Source organism: Limulus polyphemus, unplaced genomic scaffold (genome assembly GCF_000517525.1).
Source record: "Limulus polyphemus unplaced genomic scaffold, Limulus_polyphemus-2.1.2 Scaffold76, whole genome shotgun sequence".
Taxonomy (NCBI): domain Eukaryota; kingdom Metazoa; phylum Arthropoda; class Merostomata; order Xiphosura; family Limulidae; genus Limulus; species Limulus polyphemus.
This window is the reverse complement of record NW_013665686.1, coordinates 67,203-82,902: the sequence shown is the minus strand read 5'-3', so window position 1 is coordinate 82,902 and position 15,700 is coordinate 67,203. Positions and strand designations below refer to the sequence as shown.

The following is a 15,700-nucleotide window of genomic DNA, read 5'->3' as shown; positions in this document are numbered from 1 at the left end:
CCCACGGCTGAAAGGGGCGAACATATTTGGTGTGACGGGAATTCAAACCCGCGAGTCGAGCGTCCTAGCCATGCCGGGCCTATCTATACAAAGGGACTTCTATATTAATGAGTGGAATCGAGTAAATCAAACATTGACGGAATTTTTGCTTCTATTTTGTGTGTACGTGTGAGTGACTTGTGTGATTTTAGGGACTCTAACCACTAAAATCAAGCATTTTGGTACGCAAATACTTTTAAAATGTTTTAAATATCCCATATTAATGTACAACTCGCGGTATTATTCAAGGAGATCATAAAAACTGAGATGTAAAGTCTGCAGTACCAAATAGACATTTGTTGTCATGTTATCCAACAGTAGATATTTGCATAACAGATCATATGACTGGACATCTTGTTTTTCATAGAAATGAAGTCAGGGTTACTATTGATGTTATTTACCGACAGTAAATAACCTTGGCCTAGCTAAAATATAGACCATTCCGACTATTCCTTAATTGTTTTGAGCAGTACATATTTCACATTTAATTGTCTACTCTACATATAAAGACGTGGTATAAGCTTTATTTGTTTAATTAGTCAGTGTACCCGTATCTAGTTGTAACGACGTGCGATATATTTGTTTACAATCTCACTTGACAATGTCCAATGTCTCCTGACACCGTTTAGTGTATAATGTCGGCAGTAACAACGTATAGACTTTGTTTGTTGTTACAGCACGTAATGTAGTATATAATATCAATAGTAACAACGTATAGGCTTTGTTTGTTGTTACAGAACGTAATGTAGTATATAATATCAATAGTAACAACGTATAGAGTTTGTTTGTTGTTACAGAACATAATGTGGTATATAATGTCAATAGTAACAACGTATAGACTTTGTTTGTTGTTACAGAACGTAATGTGGTATATAATGTCAATAGTAACAACGTATAGATTTTATTTGTTGTTACAGAACGTAATGTAGTATATAATATCAATAGTAACAACGTATAGACTTTGTTTGTTGTTACAGAACGTAATGTGGTATATAATGTCAATAGTAACAACGTATAGATTTTATTTGTTGTTACAGAACGTAATGTAGTATATAATAACAGTAGAAAATATGTAACTTATACAATTATATTCTAATTTCAATAAAATCGTTTTTGTTTTATTTTTGGAATATTCATGCAAAGCTATACAAGGACTATCGGCGTTCGCCTTTCCTAAATTTAAATTAATAGGCCAGAGGGAAGGCAGCTAGTCGACAGCAGCCACTGTCAACTGTTGGGCTACGCTAATCGAACAGTAGCATTTGATCGACACTCTTATAAAGCACTCATTGCCCCAAAATGGTGAGCGCGATTTTGCGGCATCGTGACGCGAACTAGGGTCCCTCGGAATCACAGCCCAACACGCTAATCACTAGGCCACACCCAGCTCGTCTGCTAATTTGAAGCTTCCTAGCACGTGTGTATTCAATAAAAAGAGTACGCGAATATGTGATAACAAACTGGGTTGTGTTAGTAACCCATTTTTGACATGCCCTAAATATGACACACTTAATAGGTCAAGATTACAGCCATTTCTGTGTGAAGTCATTTTGCTCCAGTTTTCAAAACCTTACAACAGCAATTCTTGAAAACTGATTTTTCTTGAGGTTAAAAAGTAATGATATATTTCAAAATGTTTCAGAGTTAACTATTTTAAGTACGAACGTTTAAGGGTGTATGAATAGTTTCGTAATTTTACACTATGCATTATGAAACACGTGTCGTTATAGGTGATACCAGTTTGAAGTATGCAAGACTTGTTTCTGTCAATATTCTTTGTGTTAAAGAAGTGTAGCGTAAATATAGAACTTGCATCCAATAAACACCCGAAATGAGAAACGGTGAATCTTGTCTTACATTTCTCAGAAATGCTCCTTCAGATAGTTTAAGATACACAAAACAGGCTTGTTGAAGTGTGATACAAGGGACCTCTAACGGTGATGCATGGAATGACCAATTGCGTCATAGCTTTAATTTCTGCTGTCGCTATCTTCTGGCATGTTTATATTTTTAAAAAATTGTTTTCACAAAGCGACAACATCTTAGTTCATTTAAACAACCACATACAATATTAAGACATTAAAATAATAATGTAATACAAAATATAAGTTATTTATAGATACTAACTTTAGGTTCAATCATTTCACAGTAAACTTGTAAGTCGTTAATTGCGTAGATACAGGTTGCACAATTAAGTTGCAACTTTTATAAACGAAACTTAAGCTTTCTTGTTATTCCTTAGTTACTGTTTTTTTAACATGTTATAATTATACAGATGTATTTTAACAAATCGGTATTTGGAGATAAGATATTGTGCTTGAGTTCACGAAATGAAAATTATTTTAGGTATAATTTGCTAAGTAAAGTATTTGTATTGACATTACTAATATGTAAGAACAATGAAAGAATATTTTACTATACTTGATTAACGACAATTTTATGGATCTACAACGCTAAAGTTTGGGGTACGATTTCCATTGGTCGACAGAGCTCAGGTAGCCCATTGCATAGCTTTGCACTAGAAAACAGCTACACAGTCTGTGTTGAATATATAATAACTGTGTATTTCGTTTACTCACACATAAGCTTTGCAAATCACACGTGATAAATTAGTCAAGGCTAAGATGTAGGCACAAAGTTCACGTTGAAATGATTGCTAAAATGGTTAAAGTAGTACATTGTTTTTACATTCTAAAACATAAAGTTAATAGCGTCCTTAGTTTAGTTTCAAAGTTGCGATAAAGGTATAGCTTCACGTTTAGAGGTTTGAAGTTTGTGCAATATCTGTTTACTATGATCTGTTTCAGAATCGTGAACTCATTGCAGAAATCTCGTCGTCCCTCATTTTCATACAAGTTTGTAGATAAAGTATGTATATTTGTTGATAGACAACAGCAACAACACTTCTTACTTCGTATAAACACTTATCTATCACAGTGAATTTATAAAGTGTTTAAATACGTTAGCTTCACTGAACCGTTTTCAGCTTCATTCGTTTTAGTAATGTGAATATTTTAATACATTGTAAACAGTTTGCCCCTGAAGAAGAAAGGTCCACCTTTCGAAAGCTCTCGAGTTGTAGGGTTTTTATTTATTTCTATCAAGACTTCTGAAACCTACATATTTTTCTAACATCATTAATGCATTGTAATATATATGTAGATAGGTTTATTTTAACAAGGTAACATGTAAGATATACATTGTTTAAAATAATAGCGGAAACACAGAAGCAATACACACCAAGGGGTCACAAATAACAAGTAATGGTAACTAGATGCTGATTTTTCAATAGTACAAAACATTATAACAAAAAATGCAAAAGAAAAGCGAGTAAGCTGTACAATGTACTAGCATTTGTGTGTGAGCCATTTTCTTTACACCTTGTTTTCATTCTGCCATACATTTATCAATCTACGATTGTAGAATATTGTCTCAAATGTTCTGTGTAATTCCCCACAACTCTGCCAAGTTGTTTAGCTGCCTTACGTAATCTCATGCAGGCCAATCATGGTTGTGAATGTTCCTTCAGCAAACTTGTTTGCTACTGTGATATAAGATATCGTATAAAATATATTTTCTGTATGCTTGAGATCGTTGTCTTTGTGGAAGATGAATCCCAGCGAAGTGAATCGGTTTCCTGAGCAAATGCCATGATGGATCAAATCCTACCTGTACTTGTCAGTACTCAGGATGCCATCAATTTGCTATAGATCAGCGATGTCAATGGTTATGATGCATCCCCAATTTGGTATTTATACCCCACCATGCATCACTTTAGATGTTATATATTGATCATGGTACCGTTATCTACTCTGCCGTCAAACAAACTGTCATTGAATGTTGCCGAACAATTCGAAGTTGGACTCTTGTGTAAAAAGTGTGTGTCTCTGACTTTGCTTATTTCACTTTTTTGTGGTCAGATACCCATTTTTAACACAGTCGTTTTATTACATCTTCTTAGCTACGGTTTTCGAGCAAGAACGTGTCCTTTGAAACCATTTTGTGCTAATTTTTATCGTACTGTTCTTGAGGTAACATTCAACTTGTATTTGTAGGAAGGTTGTTAACAAGATCTATACTAGACCATCATCTATCTCGTAAAGAATGTACCCAGAGATACTTAACATCGTTTTTGGAGAGTTTCGCTTTTCTACCTTGAGAACTACTACTAACAGTGCCAATTTCATGTACCCTCTTCAGAGTCTTGTATACAGCTTCATCTGAAACATGGAGTATTATCCCAATGTTTCGCATAGAGTATCCTTTGTTCTATACGTTTTTCATACGGCACTTCAGCCCTAGAATCATTAACTGGATTCACACTACTTCTACTGGACATGGTATGACCGTACTTTTATAGTGTTGTGGCATTTTCCGATTGAACTGATAAAAACCAGTTGCTGGTAAACTACCAGAACGTTACTGTATTCCGTCGAAATTCATTTTTGCACATTTCCCCACAGTATATGCCTTTTATACCCTTTTTTTCTCACTGTTTCCATTACGTTATGTCTTGTATCAAGCACATTTGTAACCATTCCAATATGTAGGTAAATACATTTTTCAAGTAAAAGCTCAATTTTTATTTATCTTTCCAACCAACTATGTTTTTGACTCACGTTACATTTAGAATCTCTCGTCTGGTTATTCAGTTACTATGTTTTTATACTTTTCGCTTACAGTCTCACTGTATATTTGTGTTTTTCTTCGTCTGTTTCTTAACTCTTTCTATTGTATTCATATGAATATGCAGCACTATAGCAGTTTGTTTTGCTTTTTAAGTAAGGAAATGCGTCCGCTAAGAAATACTACTCTGTATCTACAAATCGGATCGATAGATTTTTTTTTTCTCATAATGCTTCCTCGAAGCCGGCCACCGTAGCCAACATCGCGAATGCGCCTAGTACGTTGACGAGAAAGTGCAGTATTAAACAGATCTATGGACAAACATTTGAGACCAACTGTTTCGCTTTAAGTCTACGTTATTACATGGTACCTCTATTAATTTAGGCAAAACGGATTTGAAAGTAATTTCTAAATAGATCTGCAAAACACAGTCATAGTTGTCCATTAATTAACCGCAGTTCCTTATTTATCCTTGCTTTCTTAGATTATAGAAACTTCCACGTAGTTGAAACTCTGACTTTCAATTTCGTATCTGTGCAGCCTCGGTTAAAGTGTACGTAAACCAACTCCATACGAAAATAATTTTTAATTATGAAAAAATATACCGGCCAAATTTTAAACTACGACATATTAAATATGAAACAGTACAAGGTATCTAATCACCATCACACATCACTTTTGTGGACTAAATGTTCTTCATGTTTAAACTTACTTCGGCGATGCAGAGATGGCGGGTTATTTAATTTGAATGATTCGGTAGAAGCGTGAGCAATGACACGAGTGTGGTTATTTTAGCATGTAAAAACGTACATCTGACCAGTAATCTAACCAACGATAAAACTCTAATAATTTTCGAAAGCAGTTAAGGTAGCATAATAAATGGGATATAGAGTGTGCTTACTCTACTATACCCTGTACATTTTACTGTATATAAGACTGTTTGAACATATAGTGCCTTCCATAAGAGTTCACCCCCTGCAAAGCTTGCAATCATGAAACTTTCAAATAGGACTTCATATTCAGAATCTACACAATCTACTCCAAACTGAAAAAGCTAAAAAAACGCTGATATTATGTAAGTAAATTAGATTTTCAAAGAAAATCAGAATATTCTCAGTTGTGTAAGTATTCAACTCCTTTACTACGGCAACCCTAAATCAGTTCAGTTTGAAAGATCATAAATTTAGTGTACTCGTCTATCTCTGTGTGTAATCAAAAGGGTTTAACTTAATTTCAGAGTAAATGTATCTGTTCAAGCCACAACTCACGTAGTGATACGACAAACCAACCATGAAGACCAAGGAGCTTTCCAAACATGTCAGGGATAAAGTGATAGAGAAGCACAGATCAGGAGAAGGTTACAAGAAAATTTCAAAGTCGCTGATTATCTCTTTGAATACGGTGAAGTCCATCATTAAGTAGTGGAATGTGCTTCATAACATCCAGTCACTACCCAGATCAGACCGCTCTTCCAAACTAAGTAGCTGAGCAAGCAGGAAACTGGTTAGGAATGCCACTGTGAAGCCAACAGTGACATTGAAAGATTTGCAAAGTTCCATGTCTGAAATAGGAGTCAGTGTTCAAACATCGACAGTATCCTGGTCCCTACACAAAGCTGGCCTGTATGGGCGGGTGGCAAGAAAGAATCCATTACCGAAAAAGAATCATCTTAAATCTCGTATGGAGTTTGCGACAAAGCATGTAAATGATACTGCAGACATGTGGCAGATTGTTTTGTGGTCAAACAAGACAAAAATTGAGGTTTTTTATCTAAATTCAAAGCGTTACATCTGGCACAAACTCAACACAGCACATCACCTAGTCAACACCATCACAACTGTCAATGGCAGCATCATGTTATGGGGATGCTTCTCATCAGCAGGGACTGGGAAGCTTGTCAGGATTGAGGGGAAGATGGATGGTGCAAAGTACAGGCGAATCCTAGAGGAAACCTGCTTAGTCAGCCAAAAATCTAAAACTAGGTCGAAAATTCACATTTCAGCAGGATAATGACCCAAACCACAAGGCCAAAGCCATACTGGAGTGGTTTCAAAAGAAGAAAGTGGATGTTTTGGAGTGGCCCAGTCAAAGCCCTGACTTCAATCCAATTGAAAAATTTATGGCGAGACTTGAAGATTGCAGTCCATCAATGATTTCCAACGAACTTGTCAGAATTGGAGCAATTTTGCTAGGAAGAATGGGCATAAATTCCACCATCCCATTGTGCAAAACTGGTAGACACCTATCCAAAATGATTTCCACCAAGTACTGAATTAAGTGGCTGAATACTTGTGCAATCAGCAAATTTCAATTTACATATTTTCTTTGCAGCTTTTGCTGACATTCAACCTCCTTCACACATAACAGTGTTAAGTTTGATCATTAGAGTTTTGAATAAAAACAACTTCATAAGAAAAAATTGTTACATTACTTGTATTTCATCAAAATGTGACATTATTGGTAGGGGTGAATACAGTATTATGCGTAATATTTGTTTCATAGTATTACCTTTATTTACGCAACTGCCTCTTATTGCTTTGTTTGACAGGTTTAAATACAATTGGAAAAAAATCGTTTTATGATTGGTAACTTCAAATCCCATGAACGTGATACTCTTCTTCACTGACACTGTTTAACAACGTATGATTTCACTATACAAAATTATTTTTATACAAATCAGGCATCTGATAATCCATCACGTGGTGGGAAATTCAAATGGTTTATCGTTCATTTCATAAGTGAATAGTTGGTAGCGGTAGTTTTACGTCTTTACAGTTCATGATATTTCACTTTCAGTATGGAGTATAGTTACCATGAGTATTCTGAGATATTCTTGAACACTCCTGGTTTCTAGGGTATCCAAAGTGTATGAAGTCATTTGACACATCCAAGGAATCTCCCAAGACTATCCCACTCTTTTGCCTAACTGTGAGCAGACAGTACCTCAATGGGCTTCTGGCGTATTGGCCGACCTTGTGAAATTGTTTTTATCACTGTACATTGACACGGCATCCACTTGAGACTGTAAACATTTAGTTCAGTTTCAAAATAGATACTCCATGAGCCATAATCAATAGAGAACAGTCGTGGATGACAATGTGCATTTTACAGATTTCAAACAATAGTATCATTGGTTTGGAAGCGGTTCCACATTCTGCTAACGATACTTTGAGACATTTGTAGCCAGCTTGGAACAGCTTAATGTGATTGGTCTACTTCTATGATGGCTTTCAACATTAAGTGGTATATTCAGATGTATTATTTGAAGTCTAGCTATTAGAGTTCAAGAACAATTTGGAGAATTTATACTTTGTGCTTCTCTTCAAAGTAACAACTGCGACAATATTTTATAAGAAGCATATAAACATATCTATAAATGATTTTATTTTGCCATAGCTATGGTAATACAAATTATGATTTCTCTCTTGTTTTTTTGGATCTTGGGTCAGTTACGTTTTCCAAAATTCAGCTTCAGATATTCGTACGTCCTACACTTAAAATTTTTAAAGTTATTACGGAGGTATTTTAACACTCACTGAGTTTAATATAAATTAATGTTCGATTACAAACATTCTCATTTGGAAATTTATCCATCAAAACAGAAAGTCGTAAAATATCGTCTGTATTTTCAAGATAAATCGCTAATTTGTCTAATGCTCCACTTTAATTCAAGAGCTGAGTTTTTGATTCTGACGCTAACTTAGTTATAACATTAGTCTTGAGAGTTTATACAAGATAAAGAGAAATTATCTGAATATGTTTTACCTTCTCATATTTATTTTAAATCTTGTACGGAAGAACAAAAGGTCCTTAGATATATTTGTTTGTTTGTAGCTAAACAATGGGTTATCTGTGCTCTGCCCACGGGTACAAAACCCGGTTTCTAGCGTTATAAGTCCGCAGACTTAGCGCCGTGCCACTGGGAGGCTACAAATTAAATCTTAACAAAATAGTGAATATTTAGACTGGTTAGATGGAAACTGTTATTATCTTATTTATGCTTCTGAATACTTATTACGTGTGCTAAGCAATCACTAAAATATAAAAGTAGATTCTTATCATTTTACTTATTATACGAAATGCCGAAAACAAATATATTTTTCAATTTCAAATTAACAAAATATGTTCTTCCTTTTTATTTGTTTCAAAATTTCTACTTTCATCACATGTTTGGTATCTTACTGTTAGAACTAATGATATTGCAATGATGACCAACAGTATGTCGACAATATGTCGCCATGAGTTAGTTGTAGTGTTTTTAAATATAATATTTATACATGTGTGGATAGTTTGAAATCAATAAGGAAAAGTTATTAATGCTCTTATTTTTTTATTTTTTTTGTCTTTTAGATAGCACAGACACTCAGTGTAGATGTAGACGCCATGTTGTGTGAGTCTCAAGCTCGAGGTATTAAACGCAAATTTGATGAAGATAAAGACTGTGAAACACGTTCTTCGCTTTACTTCAATCAGCGTCAGGCGGTGTTCAACATCAGTTTGTGTAAACGGAACAGACTTAGACAGACATTAAGTCTAAGACGATCCGTTCTCATCTGTAATACTCTGCGAAAAATTCAAAAAGAGTTTGAACAAGAAGGAGTAAAGATTAATTGTGCCCCTAACGGGCACTTTTTTCTTTCACCACTGAACCCGCAAGTCATGACCCTTGACCCACCACCTCTCACAAGCCAAAATGCGTTAGAAGGATGCCCACAGGAACTTCTAGGGAGTAATTATAACCATGAGGTGGAAAAAAAGCTTACCCAAAGATGCCTTTCCATCACTGCGCCGCCACAGACAGATTTAGTTGATAATTACTCTATGAGATCTACTGTGTTAAGTGCGTACCAATACAAACCACCATCTCAAGCAAAAGAGCAGCTCAGTAATAAGCCGCAGGCTAGTTCCTTATTGAACACCTACTTGCCCAAGACGTGCACAACGACGACGGGAGAAGTAATACTGAGGCAAAATTGTAACGAGACTACAGACGAATGTGACAGATATCTAACAGAGTTCGATACTTCTTCTGGAAGAATAACTCCTTTTGTAAAGACAGCATGCGACTCTAGTGCCTTTTGGAATGATGACAGTGACAGACTGACCAGTTTGAATTGGAGCTCAGTACTTAACTGTAGTTCCTCGTCAACCAATGCTGCCAGTAGCCCTATAGCAACAGAAGAAGAATTTGATGACAATTGTAGATTTATGGACAGGGCTAACTGTGCAGTAGAGAATGCAGGTTCACCAAGTAAATCATCATCTGGTGTCTCCGAAACGTCGCTACACGTACTCCTTCCTGCCACATGCAATACATCAGAACTGAGCAATCTATCAGCTATGAACAAGCCTTACGCAGCTTCTTCCTCGAGTTGTAGCCCAAGCTCTGGGGCTACGTCTAACTGTAGTTCAGGGGATGAAATCTTTGGCGATATAGACATGTCACTCTACGATTTTGATCTTTATTCCCCCTTGTCTCCCCCTAACGTTAAATTGGCCCCGGTAAGTGCCGAAGAGCTGATGAAATCTCTTACCGAAAACGGTCAGTCTTGTCCAGTGTCTAACTGTTTGAAAGAAAAAATGAACGAAGAGGGAGACAACGCCACTTTAGCAGTGTCATGACATTTTGAAACTTGAAATATTCATTTGCATCAAATATTTTCAATCATGTTTTAAAAATTAAGAGTTTCACACATCGGGAACTTTATTTCGATTTCAAAGCTTATTGGTAAATCCAACTTAGAAGTTCCCTTGTCTATCTGCACAGTCACGATACTTTTGATAAAAAGTGGTCTCACAACTTAGTGTTTTCGATTTTGTTTAACTTAAAATTTCAGAATTCAAAGGACAGTTCTTGTTATCAGAAATTTAAAAGCAGTCATATACATTTTTCATGGTTTCACTTAAAATATTCATATATGTTAGTCGTTTAAAAAAAGTAACCCCTAAATACAGGTAAATGAATGGGACCAAATCTGAAATCCTCTTCCGCATTTGACTAAAAGATTTTTATACTCTGGTTTCTAGGTCACATGATTGTATAGCTCCTAAAAATCACTTGTAGAATGTATTGTATTTTTAAAATCACTATTTAATTTAAGAAGTGTAATCAAATTCTGAAGAAACCATACCCACTGAAACGATACCGTTTTAATTATTGTAACGAATATTACTTCAACGAAGTTTGTTCAAACAAAATTATTTTACTTCAGTAGTCAAGAAAGAATGATTTTTACTCTGAAATAACCCGATTTCTTGTAGGATATTTTCGCATATAGCTTTATGCAAACAATGTTCTTTTAGTGTTTTGTAAAATTAGCGGAATGACGTGTGCAACTAAGAAGACTTGATCAACCAGGCAGCCAAAATACAGATAGCTAACTTCAGCAATGATGTAGTTTCATATGATGGTAAAAGGTAGCACTTTGATCGTTCTAGTAACTACTTTTTTTTAAATAAGAAGAGTGTTTCATTTCATTAACTTATTCTTCAAATTTAATATACTTAACAGTAACAATTATTCAATCATCTTTTAAGCTTATTTGATGTACATGTCCAATCAAAGACTGCGCTAATGGCTACTGGATTTCTTTTTAACAGTTTAATTCTATTTGATGAATGAAAATATAGTTATTTGTTTGGAGAAACAGTTAAACAAGCAAACAGTTATTTACCAAGTACTGTGTAGTTAATAAGCCTCTCTGACTGTTTCCAGCGAATCTGCTATTGACATTTTTATGTATATAGATATGTATGTATCATCTGTGAAAAATTAGCATAATATATATATATATATACTCATTCATTACAATTTATAATATATATATATATAGGCCATCAAGCATCATTACGTCACAGAAGTGATTGCTTGTTCAAGTTTGGGTGAAAACATCCTAGAGTACATATTATGATAAAAAGCTAGAACTATTTTTCAAGAATGTTCACTGCTATTTTGCATACCTTTATACCAGACGCTTGATTGTTCAAACCCAAAAATGCCCTTTACGGTCGATTGTCTGCTCATAAGTAGGTGGCCTGTAGTTCATATTTCGGCCACACATGTCTGTTAAAACGAAAAACTTGACTGCTATTTGACCCAGTACGAATCAAAGTAAAACAAATTTATAAATGTTCTCGTGACGCTTTGAATGAGATATAGCAATAAGCTACTGTACTATGTTGAACTGTACTATAGTTCAATACCTTTATTACAGTAGATATATTTAAAATAGTGCATTGCGTGTCAGAAATAGACCATTAGCAAAACAAGAAAGTGGGATTAAAAACAGCAAGATACGAAGATACGTATTCATACAGTGATGTGAAAGTTAAGATTTTCATTAATAGGACGCATATATTATGTAGGATTCCTTTGTGTATAACGAGTACTTTATTATACGTTATTGGCTGCTTTCATCTTGACGTCATTACCATCAGCCATTTTATCTACATTACTTTGCAATTTTGTATTTAGTTGAATTGCATATTCACCAGAAACTTATTGATATATGAAATGTAATATTGCTAAATAAGGTTAAAGAAAATTGAAAAATTTCGTAATATCTTTCAAAAAACGAGAAATTTCCATAGATGTGTAAAAAACGCAACCGAAATTGATTTGATACGAGGAGCACCTAGTTGAAAGTTCCAGTTATGAAAACATGTTGTAACAAGGGTAATTTAGGCCTTGGAGAAATAGTAGAGGTTTGGTTTTAACGAACTGCCCCTGCCAGTTTCTAAAGTGAAATAACGTTCCGGCTTCTATACTTTAAGTCAACCTGAAGAAGGCCTCAGTATAGGAACCGAAATTCCGTTCCACTCTAGAAACAGGTGGGAGAAATCCATTAAAGCCAAGACTCTGATATATATACATGTAACACATGGACAAGAACATTTGACGAGACAGGTGTGTGAAGTTAGAATATCGAGGTCTTAAGAATGGCATTAGAGTTGTAGGAAAAGTGTCATCAACAACTTGCATGTAATTACGTTCTTGGTGACTCAGGGTTTGACTTCTACCTTTCATATCTAATCAATTTCATTAGGACTGCATATATGCATAACGATCTGGTGTCGCTCAGATCTATCCTGATAGAACAAAGGATTGTAAATTATCTGCTTCTACAATACAACATTGGTTTTGTTTTGTTTTCTACAGAAATCGTATGTATAAAAACATTTAGGTACGTTTTATCAATGAAGGTATTATTTTATCGTATTAAATAGTATAACGACAGAGGATTTAAAGTCTAAACTCTAGACTAAACATGGTTCTTATATAATGATCTAACCATCGTTTTAGAATGGGTTACTGAATTCAAGGAACAATTATAAAAAACATACCCTCGATAGTGAGAGTTAAAGTCTGGAAAGCTATTTACCTGCCTTACTTTACTATAGGAATACTGATAATTTAGGCAACCTAAACTGATAACGACTTTAAGCGTGTATTCGTTGTGCTGTAAGCGTGTTTCGTACTTGTAGATAACAATTTAAAATTTCATGATAAAGTGCATTTTCTGGAAAGCTTAAACGACTCACTTATATTTCAATGTTATGGATTACTCCACTAAATGACGTTAAATGTTTAAATGCACCCATTTAATTGCTGCACGTACAAAATTATACATGGTAAGTATTGTAAAAAGTCAGTCGAACAAGTTTTACCATTAACTTGTGTATTTGTTGAAAGTTAACAAAGATTGTGTCTAAATGATAAGGGTCTGTTTTGTTAAAGACAAAAGTGTCAGAGTTCCTATGTGCTTAAACTATGGCACAAAGTATTTTTACCAGTAAAAGTTAGTTTTACAAGCCAATACTGGCCTCTATGTATAGCATATGCTTTGTTATCATTCGTCATGTGTTTATAAATCTATTCCTATGTTTATTATTATCATGGCGTTTAAAGGTATATCGGCTCAAGTTAACGACCCGGTGAAGCAATTGTATGGAGTTTGTACTTTCGTACGATTAATTTGATGTACAGTTTCTTCATGCTAGCAATGAATGACAATTTTAAATGATTGTTCGCTGCATAAAAGTACACAGCTTATAGCTCACTAATCATTCTGTGTTATGTTAAGTATTTCTTATCATCAATAGAACAGCACTTATTTTTTTTTCCTTTTGAGAACGATGTCCTTATTTATAAATAATAACTTTAAACATATTAATAATTTAGATTTTTTTTATATATGTGCGATTTCTTGTATTCTGTTTCAAGGGCCATTATTGTTACTTTTCGAATAATTGTGTATAACTTCGTGATTCTCTTAACAAAGGCCAAAAGTGCAATACCCGCTTCGTAATTATTACTTATGTATGAAAGCATGCTATTAGTTGGAACTTTACAGAATCTTAATGAAAGAAAATTAGTTATTCTGTGTATTCTCTTATGTGTGTTCTGTAGGAATTGTTTGTATTTTGTTCTTTTTTAATTATTTTCCTTTTTGTGTGTGTGTTTGTTAAAGATGGCATAAAGTACAGAAAATGCTAGCTTTAAGCCTGTTTGTTTTAGCAAAAAGCCATACATTGGGCTATCTAAACTCTGTCCGCTACAGGGAATCGAACATCGTATTTTTATCATTACAAGTCCAGGAACTTACTTACTGCTTTAAGCCTACATATGTCAAGGAAATATAATGAAATACGCAATTTAATGAAACACATCGAAACTTTTATTATATTTCAGTCATTGTTTATTGTATTTTTTAGTCAGTCAAATTTTATTGTTCACGGAATTCGTAAAAGTGGGCACACTATGTAATCAATGCAAGATCTAAAATTAGCTTCCATTTTCTTTTTCTTTTTTTTTGTCACATTTCGCAGAAAGTTCTGTAAGTTATTCAAGCCATTACACTCATATCATCGTTACTCAGTTTAAAAGTTATATTTTTCAACATTTCAAATAACCAAGTCGGGCTGGGAATATTTCTTTTCCAAGTAATACTGATCAAACTTCCGATGAAGCTTCTTCTGGCAAGCAGTCAGATTTTCCAGAGCACCACTTTCTGCGCTTTCATATAATGATCATATACTAAGAATGGTGCGAGTTAAGTTGAGCTACAACTAAAGATTCAAATATTCAGAGTTAAAATTAGCAATTAGCAAAAACAGGAAGAACAAATAAACAAGATGTTTGATTTGATTGGTAGGTCAACGTTTATCCAAAGGTAACATCTCATATTAAGTTTCTCTGTGATTAAAAAAACAGGTCTCGACATTTATTTTATAGGTTTCATTATTAAATAGCTTTCTTAACGTGTGGGTGAATTTGATAAAGAACAACGCTGTGATAATTTGATACAAAAATGGGTGTATGAAAATTATATGAACACGTTTTGGGTCGGCTTAGGATCATTAACTCTAAAAACGCGTTTCCCACTTCGAAGCGTTATAAGAGTGACAGTCAACTCCAATTATTCTATCAAGTAAAAGAAGCCCAAGAGTTGGTAGTGGATGCTGTTGACTAGCTTTTCTTCTAGTCTACCAATTCAAAATTAGGAACAGCTATACGCGGATAGACCTTTGTGTAACTTTGCGCGAAAATTCCGAGAGGTAAATAAACAAATACGTTTATTTGAAAATGCTTCTGTTTCTGAAAGATTGTGTATAGTTCTAACGGTGTTTTCATGTGTTTAGTTTAATGGACTACCAATCAAGAAGGAGTTTCGTATGCCTTATTTAGATATATAATCACACTTGTGGCTACAATTCATTAATCAGTAACACTGAGTCCCAGAACAATCACTTTTACTTTATGTAGATTCACTTTTCTAAAAGTGTCCTTCGTGTGTGTGCAATGCTGCATTAATCTATGTGTATATAATGAAGGGAAATTTTGTGAAACGTGGTGTTACAGGTCGATGATTTGAAGCCACGAATTTGTTTTCACCTAAATATGTCTCAGTTTTACTTTGTAACATCCCTGAATGTTTTTTATGTCATTTTCTTAGAAAGTAAAGAAAAATGAAACTTTAGAAACGTTGAATAATTAGAGTTGTTTTAAACATTTGTTTAACAACAAGTTAAAGCT

At 34.3% G+C, this 15,700-nt stretch overlaps 1 protein-coding gene across 1 annotated transcript in view; it reads left to right on the top strand.

Annotated features, from left to right (window-relative positions):
* The window catches only part of LOC106466725, a 39,720-nt gene extending 24,026 nt beyond the window's left edge, over positions 1–15,694 (top strand). Inside the window, exon 2 of the mRNA XM_022395379.1 lies at positions 9,016–15,694. Within this exon, the coding sequence (XP_022251087.1) occupies positions 9,016–10,287 (1,272 nt within the window). The 3' untranslated portion in view covers positions 10,288–15,694. The remainder of the gene's footprint in view (positions 1–9,015) is intronic.
* The last annotated feature ends 6 nt before the right edge of the window (positions 15,695–15,700 follow it).